At 44.0% G+C, this 16,885-nt stretch overlaps 1 protein-coding gene across 1 annotated transcript; it reads left to right on the top strand.

The window, feature by feature from the left end:
- On the top strand, positions 1-15,814 carry abce1 (ATP-binding cassette, sub-family E (OABP), member 1). Its single transcript, XM_083788406.1, has 19 exons — positions 1-163; positions 3,222-3,336; positions 3,954-4,039; positions 5,128-5,225; positions 5,520-5,637; positions 7,827-7,964; positions 8,515-8,584; positions 8,721-8,817; positions 9,258-9,347; positions 9,628-9,749; positions 10,139-10,263; positions 10,971-11,067; positions 11,762-11,821; positions 11,933-11,991; positions 12,349-12,459; positions 13,602-13,744; positions 13,973-14,095; positions 14,811-14,922; positions 15,081-15,814. The coding sequence occupies exons 2-19, from the start codon at positions 3,234-3,236 to the stop codon at positions 15,129-15,131; spliced, it is 1,803 nt and encodes a 600-aa protein (XP_083644532.1). The 5' UTR covers positions 1-163; positions 3,222-3,233; the 3' UTR covers positions 15,132-15,814.
- The last annotated feature ends 1,071 nt before the right edge of the window (positions 15,815-16,885 follow it).

Below are 16,885 nucleotides of genomic sequence, written 5' to 3'. Positions count from 1 at the left end.
CACTGCCGGCTTTTTTCTGCTGAACAAGAACACGTTGCTGTAAAGAAAAACCTAAAACAGCACTTTAATTCACCCACATTTAAATCTTATCTGCGCCGAGACGGGCTTCATCTCACCACCGAACGAGTCGTGAGCCGCGTGGCCGCCGACCCCGGCGCGTGGGGTGAGTTTGATTATGATTTGAAGGAGATGAAAACGTAAAGGTTTGTGTGTTTCTTTATCCCCACACAGCAGCTGTCAAATTACACTGGGCCTTATGTGATGGAGACTGGTTATTACTAGTTGACTGTACTTTTAACTTGACTTGTTACCGCGCGTAGGGGGGTAACCGCCGTTAAATTTGACATGTTAACGGCTATCTGTCGTTTAATTTGACTAGTTGGCTAGTTTATCTTGACTTGTTAGTACGCCGGCTAACTGTAGCGTTTAGTTTGATGCTATAGTGACACACTGATGCCATTTAATGACTGATGGATTAGTGTAGATTACGTACTTTGATTTGTTACTGCCTGATGTAGTTTTAGTTTGATTCGTTACTGTGTAGGTTTGTTTTGAGCAGTCACTGGCTTACTTTGACTAGCGATGCCGTTACACGTGATGATTGCTGAATAGTGAATGCAGTCACTGTCTAACTGTAGATTATGTTTGACAACTGTAGGTTAGATTTGATAGGTACAGGCTAACTGAAGGTTAGGTTTGACCAGTTACAGGCTAGCTATAGTCCATATAGACCAGACCTATTTACATTCTAACTGTAGCTTTATAGGTTGACTCGTTATGCCCATAATTGTGATGGGTATTTACTGTGTAACTTACTATTGGGTTAATTTGACTAGTTTCTGACTAACTGTAGATTTGACATGTGATACATGTGATTCAGTTTGTAGAATGGGTACAGTGCAAAAGAAAGTACAGGTCAATACAAAAACTGCTGCTGCGAGGATATATTCAGGCTTGTTTACATCAGGGTCCTCCATTTTCAATTCATCAGGACATTTAAAGACACACACACACACACACACACACACACACACACACACACACACACACACACACAGTTAAATAAAGTAAAACAGTGACGTGAATACTACACTAGTTTTTATTGTGGTGTTGTAAAGGGCAAGGCCCAGGCATACTACTGACCTTTTCGGTGGTGAAGAACAGAGAGAAATGTGTTTGGGTGAGTGGTGGCTCGCTTATCACCTAAAACTGGAGTATGTGTGGGCCTTTGATTGTGAGTTAAGTTTGACTCATCATGGTGTGTGTGTGTGTGTGTGTGTGTGTGTGATGATGTCAATTTTACATGTGATGGAGATTGGCTGTGGATCAGGGTTTTTTTATAGATTATGTTTTGGGGGCATTTTCATAGTTTATGTGGATAGTAGGAGAGAGATGGGGAATGATATGCAGCAAAGAGCCTGAGGTCTAACAACCCTGGCCGCCTGTGCATCTGCTGAGCTCAGACACTATGTACTCTACCAGGTAATACTATTAAGGTACTCAGCGGCTTGTTTGTTTTTTATGATGAGCAACGGCTGAGGAAGTTTCATTGGAAGATGGAATTATAGCTCTATAATTCCATCTTCTTAATCATTGCTATATAGGGTCGGGTGTTTGATATTTGCCCAGAAAACGGAAAATGCCAATTTCATCCAGAAGGGTGAGAGAACTCATGGCGGATATACAGGAGCAAGTGTAATTGGAAGTGATGGAACAAAAAGCTGATGAATGAGTTCTAGTTTTCTCTTCTGAGTGGATGAAATTGGTGAGGTGACCCACCTGGGAAAAAAAGAGCCTGGGGAGAGAGACCTGTTACTGAACAAACATGAACTTTTTGACCAAAATTGTTCACTTACAATGTACAATTACACTCTAACCCATTAAAACAAGGAAAGCATCTCCCAGAATAATTGGCCTCAGGTCTTAATGGGTTAAACAACCTTAAAACAGGTTGGTGGAATGCAAATAAGAGCAATAATGTGATACTTTTGACTATTATTGACTATTGATGATGTTTTTGAGGGGCGCCAGCCCCTCCTATACACAGGTTTAATGTTTGTCTTTAGTTCAATGTTTGTTTTAATCAACATGAGTTAGACTTTAATATAGTAGCGCCCCTCACTTCACCCGGTTGTGATTTGTTTTGAAGAACGTTTCTCTGTTGCTACACTTAAAAAAAAAAAGAAAGGTGAACCCACAGTCATATTGTATATGACAGTGCTATTGAAATATTTGGCATAAATATCAACTTATTACATTGTGTCTGTAACGTGCAGCTATAGTGTACATGTGCATATGCGCCCCACTCTGGTACTTGCCGCCTATACCCAGACTACATTTGTTTCTAGGGAGAAACCCTGGATGCAGACTATGATTGATGATGTTTGATCTGATTACGTTAAACGCAATGGGGATTGGATTGGACTAGTTATTGCTAACTATGGGCTATTTTGATTTCTGATATTGCTTAAAGTGATGGGGCCTAGGTAGTTGTTACCAACTAATATGATGGGAACTGGTTACCAGCTAGCTGTTAGTTTGTTTTAAATGTGACATCGGTTTTCTCCAAAATCGATGATTGAATTTAAAATCAATTACCGGTATGTCTTAAATAATTTGTTAAATCACTTGGTTTGATCACCTGTTGATCACCCCTAATGTTGATCTATATTTCCATCTATGAACCGGTGTGTGTATCTACTGAGCGTGTGGGACAGTCAGGTCAGTCTGTCAGCAGAATAATGGTGTTGTATGGATGGTAGCTCTGTCTTTCTGTTCACACCATACACTCTTTTGTTCATTATACACAATCCTGCAATACAAAGGCAAACAGTACAGTTACTAGTCTGCTTTAACCCATTTAGGCCTGATAAAAACGTTCGCTCTGAAAGAATATATATTCAAAGATTTGTGGCGCATTTTTGCGATTTTTCAAAAATACAAGCCCTAACAGTAGGTGACAATATTGATGTGCTGTAGGACACTAAGGACAGACAGACGATAGGTAAGTCATGACAGTAGTATTAATGGTTGATGTCGGTCTGGATGGGTGTGTGTGTGATTGTCCTCCCTCCCTCTCCTTATCTCTCACTCCACTAAACACAGCCGTGTGTCAGCAGTGTCCCAATGTGTCACAGAAGATGTGAAAGATGTCTGAATGTGGATAAACAGAGGTTTAAGCTGACCTATCTCTCTCTCTCTCTCCCTCCCGTCTCTTTTAGCTGCTGTGCATCATGGCGGATAAGAACACAAGGATTGCCATCGTCAGCCATGACAAGTGTAAACCCAAGAAATGTCGACAAGAATGCAAGAAGAGTTGTCCTGTTGTCCGCATGGGTATGTATGTGTGTGTGTTGATGTGTGAGTATACACAGGTTTCGAATGATTATTATTTTTGAGGGGCGCTAGCCCCTCCTATGCACAGTTTATGTGTATGTGTGTGTGTGTCGGCCTCTGTCCGTTTGAACACGAATGTGCTCAGCTGATTGGCTGACCATGGAAAGTGATGTACGATGATATATGATAAGAGTGTCATTTAGTTTTTTAAACTGAGGGGGCACAATTTCTGAACCACACATGTATACTTCATGTATATCTTTAATGTAAGTGTTTTATTCATAAATACTTATTACAAAGTGATGAACTGGGGATGTGTGTATGCATCTCTGATCTGCCCTGTAACACAAAGACATAATATTATATTATTAGAATACCTTCACATTTGATTGATGGATCCATCAGCAGACAGACAGACAGACAGACAGACAGACACACTTACAACAGCTTTTCACAGACAGACTTCAAGAGTACCTTGAACTTGGGGCTGATGGTCTGAGGTTTGTAGCTGGCGTTGAGGTTGGGAACGTCACCTGACAGAGAGACTGTGTGTGTGTGTGTGTGTGTGTGTGTGTGTGTGTGTGTGTGTGTGTGTGTGTGTGTGCGCGCGCTTACAGGTAAACTGTGTATAGAAGTCACTCCCCAGAGTAAGCTGGTGTGGATCTCTGAGTCGCTGTGTATTGGCTGTGGGATCTGTATCAAGGTAACAACCACCAGTGGTGGAAAAAGTACTAACATGTTTTACTTTAGTAAAAGTATCAGCAATGCAATATAGAAGTACTCGTTGCAATTAAAATAATTCAAAATGTACTTTAGTAAAAGTACGAAAGTATTGTCAAAAAAGTACCAAAAGTAAACGTAGTCATTATGCTGAATTTCAAGTTTTCAATTGTATACAAATCTTTTGAAAGTAGCAGATCTACAAGCTTACAGTGCATCACATCGTCACATTGTGAGCTTGTAGATCGGCTTTTTTTTTTTTTTATGATATCTTTTTGCGGCTTACGCCTTTTATTAGTTTTTGAAGGGACAGACAGGAAACGGGAGAGAGATGGGGGGAAGACATACAGTAAAGGCCGTATCGGGCTCGGGAGTCGAACCCGCGGCACACTGCGACTGGATTACCAGTCGGGTGCCCAGACGGTTACGCCACCACCTGGGCGATCGGCTATTTTTAAATGGCAGAAATGTGGTTCATGTATGTTTAGTAGTAGAAGTAAATATTGTAGCTTGGAAATGCTCAAGTAAAGTGCAAATACTTCAACATTTTTACTTAAATAAATGTGCTTTCCACCACTGACAACCACGCAACTGGACCCTGTTCTGTAGTTTACACATCAATCAAATACATGTACTGTATTTCTGTTCTGTGAGATTTCACAATATTAGTTTAATTATGTGCCACCAGATGTATTGGGAGGCAGAGATATATGATCATCAAGCTGGCTGTGCGGGACAATGTGTCTGTACCTTGAGGCGGCGGTGGCTCAGGGGTAGAGTGGCTGGAGTGGATGGTAACCATAAGGTTGCCAGTTCGAACCCGGGCTCCCCCAGAGTTAGTGTCGAAGTGTCCTTGAGCAGGACTCTGAACCCCTAATTGCTCCCGCTGTGCTGGTTGGTGCCTTGCATGGTTTCCGCCGCCATCGGTGTATGAATGTGTGAATGTAATGCACAATCTCTGTAAAGCGCCTTGGATAAAGGCGCTATATAAATGCACCATTTAGTAAAACGTTCTCTGTGTGTGTGTGTGTGTGTGTGTGTGTGTGTGTGTGTGTGTGTGTGCACGTGTAGAAATGTCCATTTTCCGCTCTGTCCATCGTCAACCTGCCCAGTAACTTGGTGAAGGAGACGACCCACCGGTACTGTGCCAACTCCTTCAAACTGCACCGGTATGTACAGTGCATTTATACATGTGTGGATTGGATGATATATATTGTTACATTGTTGTGAGCTTGTGGATTGGCTATTTGTATCTATTTTAGACATCTATTCTTGTATACAATAATGATGAAGAAAACACTAGTGTTAAAAATACTTAGGCCATGTAATTACAGATGATATCTAGTCTCATGTCCCTATATCGATATAATATCAGTATATTGCCCATCCTATAACTTATAAATGATTATTGATCTCTCTCTCTCTCTCTCTCTCTCTCTCTCGCTCTCTGTCCGTCCATCCAGTCTTCCAATCCCCAGACCAGGTGAGGTTCTGGGTCTGGTCGGTACCAACGGTATTGGAAAGTCCACTGCTCTAAAGATCCTGGCAGGAAAACTGAAACCCAATCTGGGAAAATATGATGTGAGAATGACAACTGCTCTTAAAACACAGAGACACGCACGCACGGTGCACACACACACACACACACACACACACACACACACACACACACATTTTTGTCACAGATGCGTGTTTTAAATATATGAACTTTGGCTAAAATCATGTGTTTAATCCACGTGGGTTCTTGTTTACTTGTTTTGACCAGCACTCTGAAAGGCATAATTTTACAACTGTCATGGCAGCTTGGTTACAACCGAAATTCCTCTTTAAAATAAGAGCTACTTGTAATGATTACTCAACATGTAATGTTGATGTTTATTGTCTACTTACAGGACGTAGATAGACATGTGTAGTACTCCAGAGCTAGTAAATGTTGGTACTGGCGGCACTTAGAACTTGGCTTGAGCATTCATGCAATCTGTAGTCCTGTCACAACTTGTGGACATTACAGAGGCTTCCAAATGTAAATGCCAGCAATTTACATTTGTTACCCAAGCTGTAAAATAGCATCCTTAAGACAGCGTCTTAAGGATGACAGTCTGGTAAGGAATGCCTCTTCCAGACTGTAGTCTGGTAAGGAATGCCTCTTCCAGACTGTAGTCTGGTAAGGAATGCCTCTTCCAGACTGTAGTCTGGTAAGGAATGCCTCTTCCAGACTGTAGTCTGGTAAGGAATGCCTCTTCCAGACTGTAGTCGAATGTTTCCCACTTCTAGAATGGACACTTCTCTCTACTGTCCTCTTCAACATGGTAGTTGAAACACAAGTGATTGAGTGACTGGATTATGTTCATGGTGTCAATGAAGAGAAAATATGTTCATCAACTACATAATCTTTGAAATATAGTGTGAGAGATGGTGCAATCTGTTGCAGGATTACTACACACACACACACACACACACACGGCTGGGTTTCCGGTAGGAGACTCAAAGAGTCCTTTTTTTTTTAGTTTCACCAGAAATACTATTCCTTTAAACACTTTCGACCTGGCCTCCATAAGAATGGCTGACAATGTACATGACAAGCTCACAACATCCAACAGTGTGCTGTGAGCTTGTAGATTAGCGATAATTTGCTACTTGTGCGCATCGCTGTCATACGATAAAGTATAATATAGGGCATTCATTTATGGAAAAAACATTAAAAGATGAAATATTGAAAGAAAGGAGGCACTGGAGCAACGCAGAGACAGTTTAAGCCCTTATTTTATTATCAGGGTGCAAGTAAAAAAGCAACAACGTTTCGATGTATCAGTCACATTTTCGTCAGGTCATTATTTTTTACTTGCACCCTGATAATAAAATAAGGGCTTAAACTGTCCGAGTTGCTCCAGTGCCTCCTTTCCTCCTGTAACCTGTCCTGCTTCTGAGATGCACCAGACCGGCCTGCCATAGGCTAGAGGCCTCTGACATGCACCAGACCGGCCTGCCATAGGCTAGAGGCCTCTGACATGCACCAGACCGGCCTGCCATAGGCTAGAGGCCTCTGACATGCACCAGACCGGCCTGCCATAGGCTAGAGGCCTCTGACATGCACCAGACCGGCCTGCCATAGGCTAGAGGCCTCTGACATGCACCAGACCGGCCTGCCATAGGCTAGAGGCCTCTGACATGCACCAGACCGGCCTGCCATAGGCTAGAGGCCTCTGACATGCACCAGACTGGCCTGCCATAGGCTAGAGGCCTCTGACATGCACCAGACTGGCCTGCCATAGGCTAGAGGCCTCTGACATGCACCAGACCGGCCTGCCATAGGCTAGAGGCCTCTGACATGCACCAGACCGGCCTGCCATAGGCTAGAGGCCTCTGACATGCACCAGACCGGCCTGCCATAGGCTAGAGGCCTCTGACATGCACCAGACCGGCCTGCCATAGGCTAGAGGCCTCTGACATGCACCAGACCGGCCTGCCATAGGCTAGAGGCCTCTGACATGCACCAGACCGGCCTGCCATAGGCTAGAGGCCTCTGACATGCACCAGACCGGCCTGCCATAGGCTAGAGGCCTCTGACATGCACCAGACCGGCCTGCCATAGGCTAGAGGCCTCTGACATGCACCAGACTGGCCTGCCATAGGCTAGAGGCGCGGTTGGAACTCCCTTCTGATGAAATATTGAAATTCAGTAATTCCGCCTGACCTCGACGAGTGTATAGTATGTTCAAATGAATACTAGTGGAATGGATTGGTTACTAACATTAACGTTTGTGTACCAGAGCCCTCCAGACTGGCAGGAGATTCTGACATACTTCAGAGGTTCTGAACTTCAGAACTACTTCACCAAGATCCTGGAAGACGATCTGAGAGCCATCGTCAAACCGCAGTATGTCGACCAGATCCCCAAGACTGTCAAGGTAAGCATGACAAAAGAATCATCAAAATGATCATGACTGACAAATGAAGTTCTCCTGGCTGTGGGATCGTCGTGTCTACTAAAATATGTTAGAAAATAGATCATGACTTGAAAGCCACTTTTAACCCATTCTGACCGGGCACCCATTTTGGTGTTGGCATCATGTTATGCTTTAGCTATTGAAAAATAGCAGATCTACAAGCTCATAGCGCGCCACCGAGTGGCGCGCTACGAGCTTGTAGGTCTGCTATTTTTGAATAGCGTCACCACCGCTGAGGAAGGCGGTTTGTCTGCTTCGGCAGTACTCTCTTCCTCAGCGTTGACGACGCTGAGGAAGGCGGGTTGTCTGCTTTGGCAGTACTCTCTCTTCCTCTCAAATCTACTGTCTGGTAGACCTCTACCTTTTGTGCACACCCCTGGTTTTTACATTTAAGAAATTAATAGAGCACAAGTGCAATGTTTGTTGTGTTGTCGGGCTTAATGAAAAAGGTAGACCAATAATATGTGTCACTGAATCTTCAATCATGTTCATTTCCCATGTCTGCCACCAGGGGTCAGTAGGAGCCATCCTCACGAGGAAGGATGATACAGATTCTCAGACTCTCGTCTGTAAACAGCTAGGTACACACACTTGTTTTTCCTGTGTGTGTGTGTGTGTGTGTGTGTGTGTGTGTGTGTGTGTGTGTGTGTGTGTGTTTCTGCTAAGTTCAGTGTGGGTACAGTAGGTGTTCTGATGGTTTTGCTTCTGTGTTGTCAGATCTCACTCACCTCCGGGACAGGAACGTAGAGGACCTGTCTGGTGGAGAACTGCAGAGATTTGCCTGTGCTGTGGTCTGCATACAGAGCGCTGACATGTAACACACACACACACACACACACACACACACACACACACACACACACACACACACACCAGTGATGTAAATATGTTTTCAATGTAATGAGTCCCGGGATGCAGGGATGGTCTTTTAGAAATGAGTCCCAGGGACATTTTATGAGTCCCACTTCAACGACGTTAGGAGTCATATTTTTCCATTTTTACAAATTGCACATTATAATGTTCCAAAAATGCCTTCTAAATCCTGAAAAACTTCTGATTCTTGTTTTTCTTCATGTTTATGTTGCTACGGCTGATAAAAAAATAAAATAAAATAGGTTCCCGGATTTAAGGTATAACAACAAAAAGGGGTTCCCGGTCTAAGCTGGTTGATGAAGTATATTTCTGTTCTATTCTTCTTTCTAACCAGTTGAAAGTTATGTTTACATATCCCTCCTCTCTCTCTCTCTGTTGTAGCTTCATGTTTGATGAACCATCCAGTTATCTGGACGTCAAACAAAGGCTGAAGGCAGCTATCACCATCAGATCACTGATCACACCTGACAGGTAACACTCCTAAATAGGGATGGAGCTCGTACATTTTTATTGATAACGATCACCTTATCGAGCAGGCTTATCGAGCCAGGTCCTTATTGAGCCTACTACTAAAATGCCGAACCGGATTTGTAATGGACCCGATTTTCGGGCTCCATCCCTACTCCTGAAACGACAACCTTTGCCAAGCGCTGTTTACTGACTGATGCTAGTGTGTGTGTGTGTGTGTGTGTGTGTGTGTGTGTGTGTGTGTGTGTGTGTGACTGTGTGTGTGACTGTGTGTGTGTGTTAGGTACATCATCGTAGTGGAACATGACCTCAGTGTGTTGGACTACCTGTCTGACTTCATCTGCTGTCTATACGGCGTTCCCAGTGCATACGGAGTGGTGACCATGCCTTTCAGCGTTAGAGAAGGTAAATGACACTAGTACTGCACGATTTTTGCTCAAATGTGAATCTCGGAAACAAGAATTCATCTCATTCTCATTTGTTCCATGAAAATATGTATTGTCTTTAGTCTGAAGTTGCTGAACATTAATACATTCAAAATGTAGCACCTGGAGCCAACTACTGTGGCTTTAAACAGACAACATCAAAGTGCTTGACTTAAACCTCTCTTAAAGTCTATTGTAGCAAAAACACAAGTAACTAAAATGAATTGTTTGTGTGTGTGTGTGTGTGTGTGTGTGTGTGTGTGTGTGTGTGTGTGTGTGTGTGTGTGTGTGTGTGTGTGTGTGTGTGTGTGTGTGTGTGTGTGTGTGTGTGTGTGTGTGTGTGTGTGTGTGTGTGTGTGTGTGTGCCAGGTATCAACATCTTTCTGGATGGTTACGTTCCCACGGAGAACCTGAGGTTCCGTGAAACCTCATTGGTCTTCAAGGTGGCCGAGACGGCCAATGAGGAGGACGTCAAACGACTTAGACATTACCTGGTGTGTACCTTTTTGAGCACAAGCATGCAAAAATAGCTGATCTACAAACTGAACGCATTGTGAGCTTGTCTGCTAAGCCATTTGATTTAGAGGGGAAAAGGTATAGGGCCCTGGGGAACCTCGGTCAACTAAGTGTACAGAGTTTTAAGTGATTTTAAAAGATCGGAGATCGGGGGCACAGTGGCACAGTCGGTAGTACTGTCGCCTCACAGCTAGAAGGTCCTGGGTTTGATTCCCGCTCTGGGTGCTGGGGGCGTGTTCTCTCCCCCGTGTCATCAGTGCCCATACCCAGGCGGGGGTTGGCGAAAGGTCCTTTCTGTGTGGAGTTTGCATGTTCTCCCCGTGTCCCCTAGGGTAGGTACCCCCACAAATAACATGCAGTAATCCTGGTCTCTAAACTACCTCGCCTTGGCCAGCCGGGGCGCCTGATGGAGGGGAAAGGAACTGGTCGGAATAACGCGTTCCTTCCACGCGCTACGTCCGGCCGGGGAAACTCCCCCATGTCAGGTGTAAAGAAGCAGCTTGGAGTCCTCATGCATAGAAGGAAGCATGAGGCCAGTCCGCTGCCCCCCCCCCAGGTTGGCAGAGGAAGTGTAGCGCCCAGGATTACATTTGATAAATGACACTGGGTGAAAAACTGGGTTTCCAAAGAAAAAAAGATGGGACATTAGTGTTCCTTGGTCCAACCTGACTGTGTTATGTTGCAGTATCCAGACATGAAGAAGACCTTGGGAGAATTCAGTCTGGACATCAAAGAAGGCGAATTCACTGATTCTGAAATCATGGTGATGTTGGGAGAGAACGGTACGTTGCATGTTGTCATACACTGACGTGGTGTTTGTTGTGTCATACAGTGTTGTATTGTGTGCCCCATGCTGAGAACTCACCTCTCCACCTCACCCCCTAGCACTCTCATTCCGTGTATGCCTTCTTGTTGCCTTTTTTTAATAGATGCTACAGTCGTTCACTGAACTCACGATACGATTCGAATCACGACAATTAACCTAAAAATCTTTTTTTGTTTGTTTTAATTTGTCATACACACAAATCCAGTATTTTCTTTCTCTTAAAATGTTCTTCTCTTATCCTCTTTTCAATACAGTAGCTAATTACAGTAGCTAATTACTATTTTCTTTTAATCAATTCTCTTACAAAGATCCTGTATTTCCTTCTCTTTTATGCGCCCTCTGCATCACTATTCAAATTGTGCTTTTTTTCCTTTTTTTAATGATGTATTATAGATGCATGTTCACGGTGGACTAAATGGGTGTCTTACTGTCTTCACACTAGTATTATTTACCCTGTCCAGTTACTCTGGATATTAAAAGTATCTGCTAAATGTCTAAATGATTTGATGCCATGACGCTTCAAATGTAGTCGTGTGTCCACAGCTGTTGGTATTATGATATTATTCACTTCTCTAGACGGACACAAGTATATAAACGCGTTAGTGTAATTATTTACAGTATATCTAAGCAGTGTGTGATTCTGTATCCAGGGACAGGGAAGACGACATTCATCAGGATGTTGGCTGGAGGACTCAAAGCTGATGGGGGAGGTAACATTGTGCACACACACACACACACACACACACACACGCGCAAACACACACGCATGCATGCGCAAACACACACAGTTTAGATTTACAGTCTCTGTCTCTCTCTGTCAGGTGACGTTCCCATCCTCAACGTCAGCTACAAACCTCAGACCATCAGCCCCAAGTTCAAGGTACTCTTGAAGTCTGTCTTGTCTAATGGTCTAAAGCTGTTGTAAGTGTGTCTGTCTGTCTGTTGATTGGTGGCTCTGTTCATCAAATGTGAAGCTATTCTTTTTTTTTTTTTTAAGATATTCTTTTGCGGCTTATGCCTTTTATTGTTTTTTTGAAGGGACAGACAGTAGGCTGACAGGAAACGGGAGAGAGATGGGGGGATGACATGCAGTAAAGGCCGTGTCGGGCTCGGGAGTCGAACCCGCGGCACACTGCGACTGGATTACCAGTCAGGTGCCCAGACCGTTACGCCACGGCCTGGGCCAAATGTGAAGCTATTCTAATACTATAATATAGTGTATGTCTTTGTGTTACAGGGCAGTGTTCGAGCATTGCTTCATGACAAGATCAGAGATGCGTACACGCATCCCCAGTTCATCACCGATGTGATGAAACCCATGCAGATAGAATGCATCATAGACCAAGACGTAAGCGCACGCACACACACTCACTCACTCACTCACTCACTCACTCACTCACTCACTCACTCACTCACTCACACACACACACACACACACACACACACACACACCTTTCTTTTTAATTACTTTCTCTGAATCCAGTTTTTAATGTCTTTGTTTCCATAAGAAAGTGAAAATTAAGAAATAATAAGAAAATGTATCACTATGCCTTTATCTCTATCGCTCTCTTACATTAACATTGTGTCTGTGTCTCTAGGTTCAGAACCTGTCCGGTGGAGAGCTACAGAGAGTTGCATTAACATTGTGTCTGTGTCTCTAGGTTCAGAACCTGTCCGGTGGAGAGCTACAGAGAGTTGCATTAACATTGTGTCTGTGTCTCTAGGTTCAGAACCTGTCCGGTGGAGAGCTACAGAGGGTTGCATTAACATTGTGTCTGTGTCTCTAGGTTCAGAACCTGTCTGGTGGAGAGCTACAGAGAGTTGCATTAACATTGTGTCTGTGTCTCTAGGTTCAGAACCTGTCCGGTGGAGAGCTACAGAGAGTTGCATTAACATTGTGTCTGTGTCTCTAGGTTCAGAACCTGTCCGGTGGAGAGCTACAGAGGGTTGCATTAACATTGTGTCTGTGTCTCTAGGTTCAGAACCTGTCCGGTGGAGAGCTACAGAGAGTTGCATTAACATTGTGTCTGTGTCTCTAGGTTCAGAACCTGTCCGGTGGAGAGCTACAGAGGGTTGCATTAACATTGTGTCTGTGTCTCTAGGTTCAGAACCTGTCTGGTGGAGAGCTACAGAGAGTTGCATTAACATTGTGTGTGTCTGTGTCTAGGTTCAGAACCTGTCCGGTGGAGAGCTACAGAGAGTTGCATTAACATTGTGTCTGTGTCTCTAGGTTCAGAAACTGTCCGGTGGAGAGCTACAGAGAGTTGCATTAACATTATGTGTGTCTGTCTCTAGGTTCAGAACCTGTCCGGTGGAGAGCTACAGAGAGTTGCATTAACATTGTGTGTGTCTGTGTCTCTAGGTTCAGAACCTGTCCGGTGGAGAGCTACAGAGAGTTGCATTAACATTGTGTGTGTCTGTAGGTTCAGAACCTGTCCGGTGGAGAGCTACAGAGAGTTGCATTAACATTGTGTGTGTCTGTGTCTCTAGGTTCAGAACCTGTCCGGTGGAGAGCTACAGAGAGTTGCATTAACATTGTGTTTGGGGAAACCAGCAGACGTTTATCTCATTGATGAGCCATCGGCTTACCTGGACTCCGAACAGCGACTCATGGCTGCGAGAGTCATCAAGAGGTGCAACGCGAGCACATACAGTCACACACACAATTACTGTACTTAGGACAGCAATTTTATCAGTGGCATCTGCCATTTTTTTTATCCTAAAGAAAATTCATCGAAAGAACTTCTGCCAGTGTTAGGTTTACAAGTCAAGTACTGTATATACTGTAGACTCACACACGTGTGCGTGTGTGCGTGTGTGTGTGTGTGTGTGTGTGTGTGTGTGTGTGTGTGTGTGTGTAGGTACATCCTCCATGCTAAGAAGACTGCATTCGTAGTCGAACACGACTTCATCATGGCAACCTACCTCGCAGACAGAGTCATCGTCTTCGACGGAAACCCTTCCAAAGACTGTAGGGCCAACACGTAAGACACACACACAATGCACACTAGCGATTTGCATGCTAAACATTACTACATGGCTTTGCTACTACTAATCAATTCCATTGTTCAGTTAAGGCGTTCTGCAGTTAGTTAAGCAGTTTTGCATCTGTTTACATTGCTATGGATACAGTGAGTCCTAATCTCATAGACTCTAATTGTACATGTTTTATCAACATATTGCCCAGCCCTACTTGTAAACATATTCATGTTGTTTCTAAGTGTAATAAGCAGTATATTGTACAGCAAGCTGCCAGTAATCATTGTAAAATACAGATGTTCTCCATTTATCAATTTAGTCTTCATTCACATTGACATCGATGAAGCTTAATGATCACCATGAGACATTGTATAACCTTGTACCCCTCCTATGGAAAACCGTAATTATTAACTTGTCCACTAGATAGAGCAGTATAATAAGATGGTATTCATTCAAGATGAAAATATGTGGAAATATTGTATTGTATTATCAATCTAACTTATATACAGTTGATTTAACATTGTTTCAGTTGATATTAACCCATTTTGTGCGGGAGCTTGTAGGTCTGCTATTTTAGAAAAATCGAAGAACGACTGACATAGAAACATAGCTTTTTCAGAAAACTGTCAAATCTGATCTCAGGTCAGAACCTTGTTTTAACCTTGTTTCAGTTGATATTAAATTATTAACAATTCATTGTGTTTGCTCTCTGTCCATCAGTCCACAGAGCCTGTTGGCAGGTATGAACAAGTTCTTATCTCTGTTGGAGATCACGTTCAGACGAGACCCAAACAACTTCAGACCACGAATCAACAAACAAGCCTCTATCAAGGTAACACACACACCTACACATACACACTCTTATCTGATGCTGTCGTGTACAGTTGCTACACTCTTAATTTTATTCCATTCTACCCGGCAACTCTCTAAAGCCATGTTGCCGTTGGAATGACCTTTAGTGACCTTTGCCCTCTGCCCCGTCTCCTATAGGACACAGAGCAGAAGAAAAGCGGCAACTACTTCTTCTTGGACGATTATTAAGACACTTCCTGTCCGACCCATCACCGCTTCCTCCCGCTCGTTCCACAACATCCATCGCCGTTTTGGAGACACAAGGCAGCTCAACGGAGACGGAACGCCAGCCGGTTGTTTGACAAGCCGGCAGGCGGCAGCGTTCTCCAGTGTTTTTTATGTCGCCACTGTACAGCAGCAGCAGGTCATTATTGGACCATATCATTCATCACGTCGGCAGCCATTCTGCGGATCGGGGGGGGGTCACCGAACGCCCAGAGCGTGACGTTGAGAGCAAAATGGCTGCCGTTGCGAGTATGGCCGATGGAGATCTGAGTGTGCACAGGTTATCCAACCAGACCCGAACCGATTCCCACCGATTGGCACGATGCGACTTTAACTGAGTTTGGGTGTGTGGGTCATAGTGTCACTGGTAGCAGTGATATATGCTCTGTATACAGTCCTGTAGTCCCGGGTTTTTCCGAAGTTGGCATACCCGTTCCGTTGTTTCTCCACAGGTCTGTTTGATTGGCTCAGCAGCAGACTTGAACTGGAACATATTATCATGACGCCTTCATATGTGTACTCGGTTCAAATCTACCGCAGAGTGGATCAAACATGCCTATGGAAAAATGAACTGAAATACGTATTTCACCTTAATGGAAACCCGGGACTGCAGTTATGCACAGAGCCTATAGTGTGCGTGTTTTGTGTGTGTGTAGGAAAGGGGGGGGAGAGGGGGGACGGTTTATGAATGAAAATCTGGACCATTCAGAGCTCCATTCTACAGCTACCATTCAGACCTCCATTCTTCAACTACATGACTGAACATTACTTACTGAAGATGTGGGCAAATTCACATGGTGGCCATTTTGCTCTTCCAGTACGTTTTAACAGTGGGCGACAGCCAGACGAATTTTCCGGAAGTGCATTATTTTTTTGTCAATGGGACCCTCCTGGCAACTACTGGCGATAGTTGGCGATGGCAGGCGAACAGGCGATGGTCAAAGTGGATGGAGGACACTTGAATTCCATTGGCTGTCGCCCTATCGCCGGACGAGGTTGCCCCAAAAGATCAATTATTTTCATCTTTTCGGCCGACGTTCCTCCGTCCACTTTTCGACCATCGCCTGCCATCGCCAACTATCGCCAGTAATTGCCAGTAGGGTCCCATTGGCTGTCGTCCGCTGTCAAAACGTCGTGGGCGATTGTGTGATAGCCAATGAAATTCAAGTGTCGCTCGCCGTTGTTCTTCCGCTGTTAAAATGCACGGTTAGAGTTAACCCATTTAGGCCTGATGTCGAAATAAATAAAAAGAATATATATTCAAAGATTTGTGCCGCATTTTCAAGATCTACAAGCTCATAGCGTGCCACTCGGTGGCGCGCTATGAGCTTGTATAACATAATGCTTAGTTAAAACACCAAAAGGAGATCCCGTCCAGAATGGGCTAATATTACATATAGTCTTGCGTAGTCAGGCCATCAAAGATCTCTGCCTGCCAATCTTTCGTCTGGTGACATCTAAATGTCATGTAGGGTCTAAAACTGTGTGGAAACAATTTGGAAATGTATAGAATAGAGATTCGGGCCTTATATCTAGACCTCAGAACGATTACGAAGACTTCAGGGCGGTCCATATTGGGATGGTATCGGGAATTGGTTTTAACCCATTCTGAACGGGCACCCATTTTGGTGTCAGCATCATGTTATGCTTTAGCTATTTAAAAATAGCAGATCTACAAGCTCATATCGCGCCACCGAGTGGCGCGATACGAGCTTGTA

This window comes from Protomyctophum parallelum (assembly GCF_964188405.1).
Source record: "Protomyctophum parallelum genome assembly, chromosome: 18".
In the NCBI taxonomy this organism is placed as follows: Eukaryota; Metazoa; Chordata; class Actinopteri; order Myctophiformes; family Myctophidae; genus Protomyctophum; species Protomyctophum parallelum.
Note: the sequence above shows the minus strand (reverse complement) of the source record. Positions and strands in the feature narration are given on the sequence as shown.

Excerpts from the sequence above, each read along its gene's own strand:
- abce1 (XM_083788406.1), top strand. The coding sequence starts at position 3,234 with ATGGCGGATAAGAACACAAGGATTGCCATCGTCAGCCATGACAAGTGT. Across the intron at positions 4,040-5,127 it reads GCTGTGGGATCTGTATCAAG|AAATGTCCATTTTCCGCTCT; the intron begins GTAACAACCACC and ends GTGCACGTGTAG. Across the intron at positions 11,822-11,932 it reads ACTCAAAGCTGATGGGGGAG|GTGACGTTCCCATCCTCAAC; the intron begins GTAACATTGTGC and ends TCTCTCTGTCAG.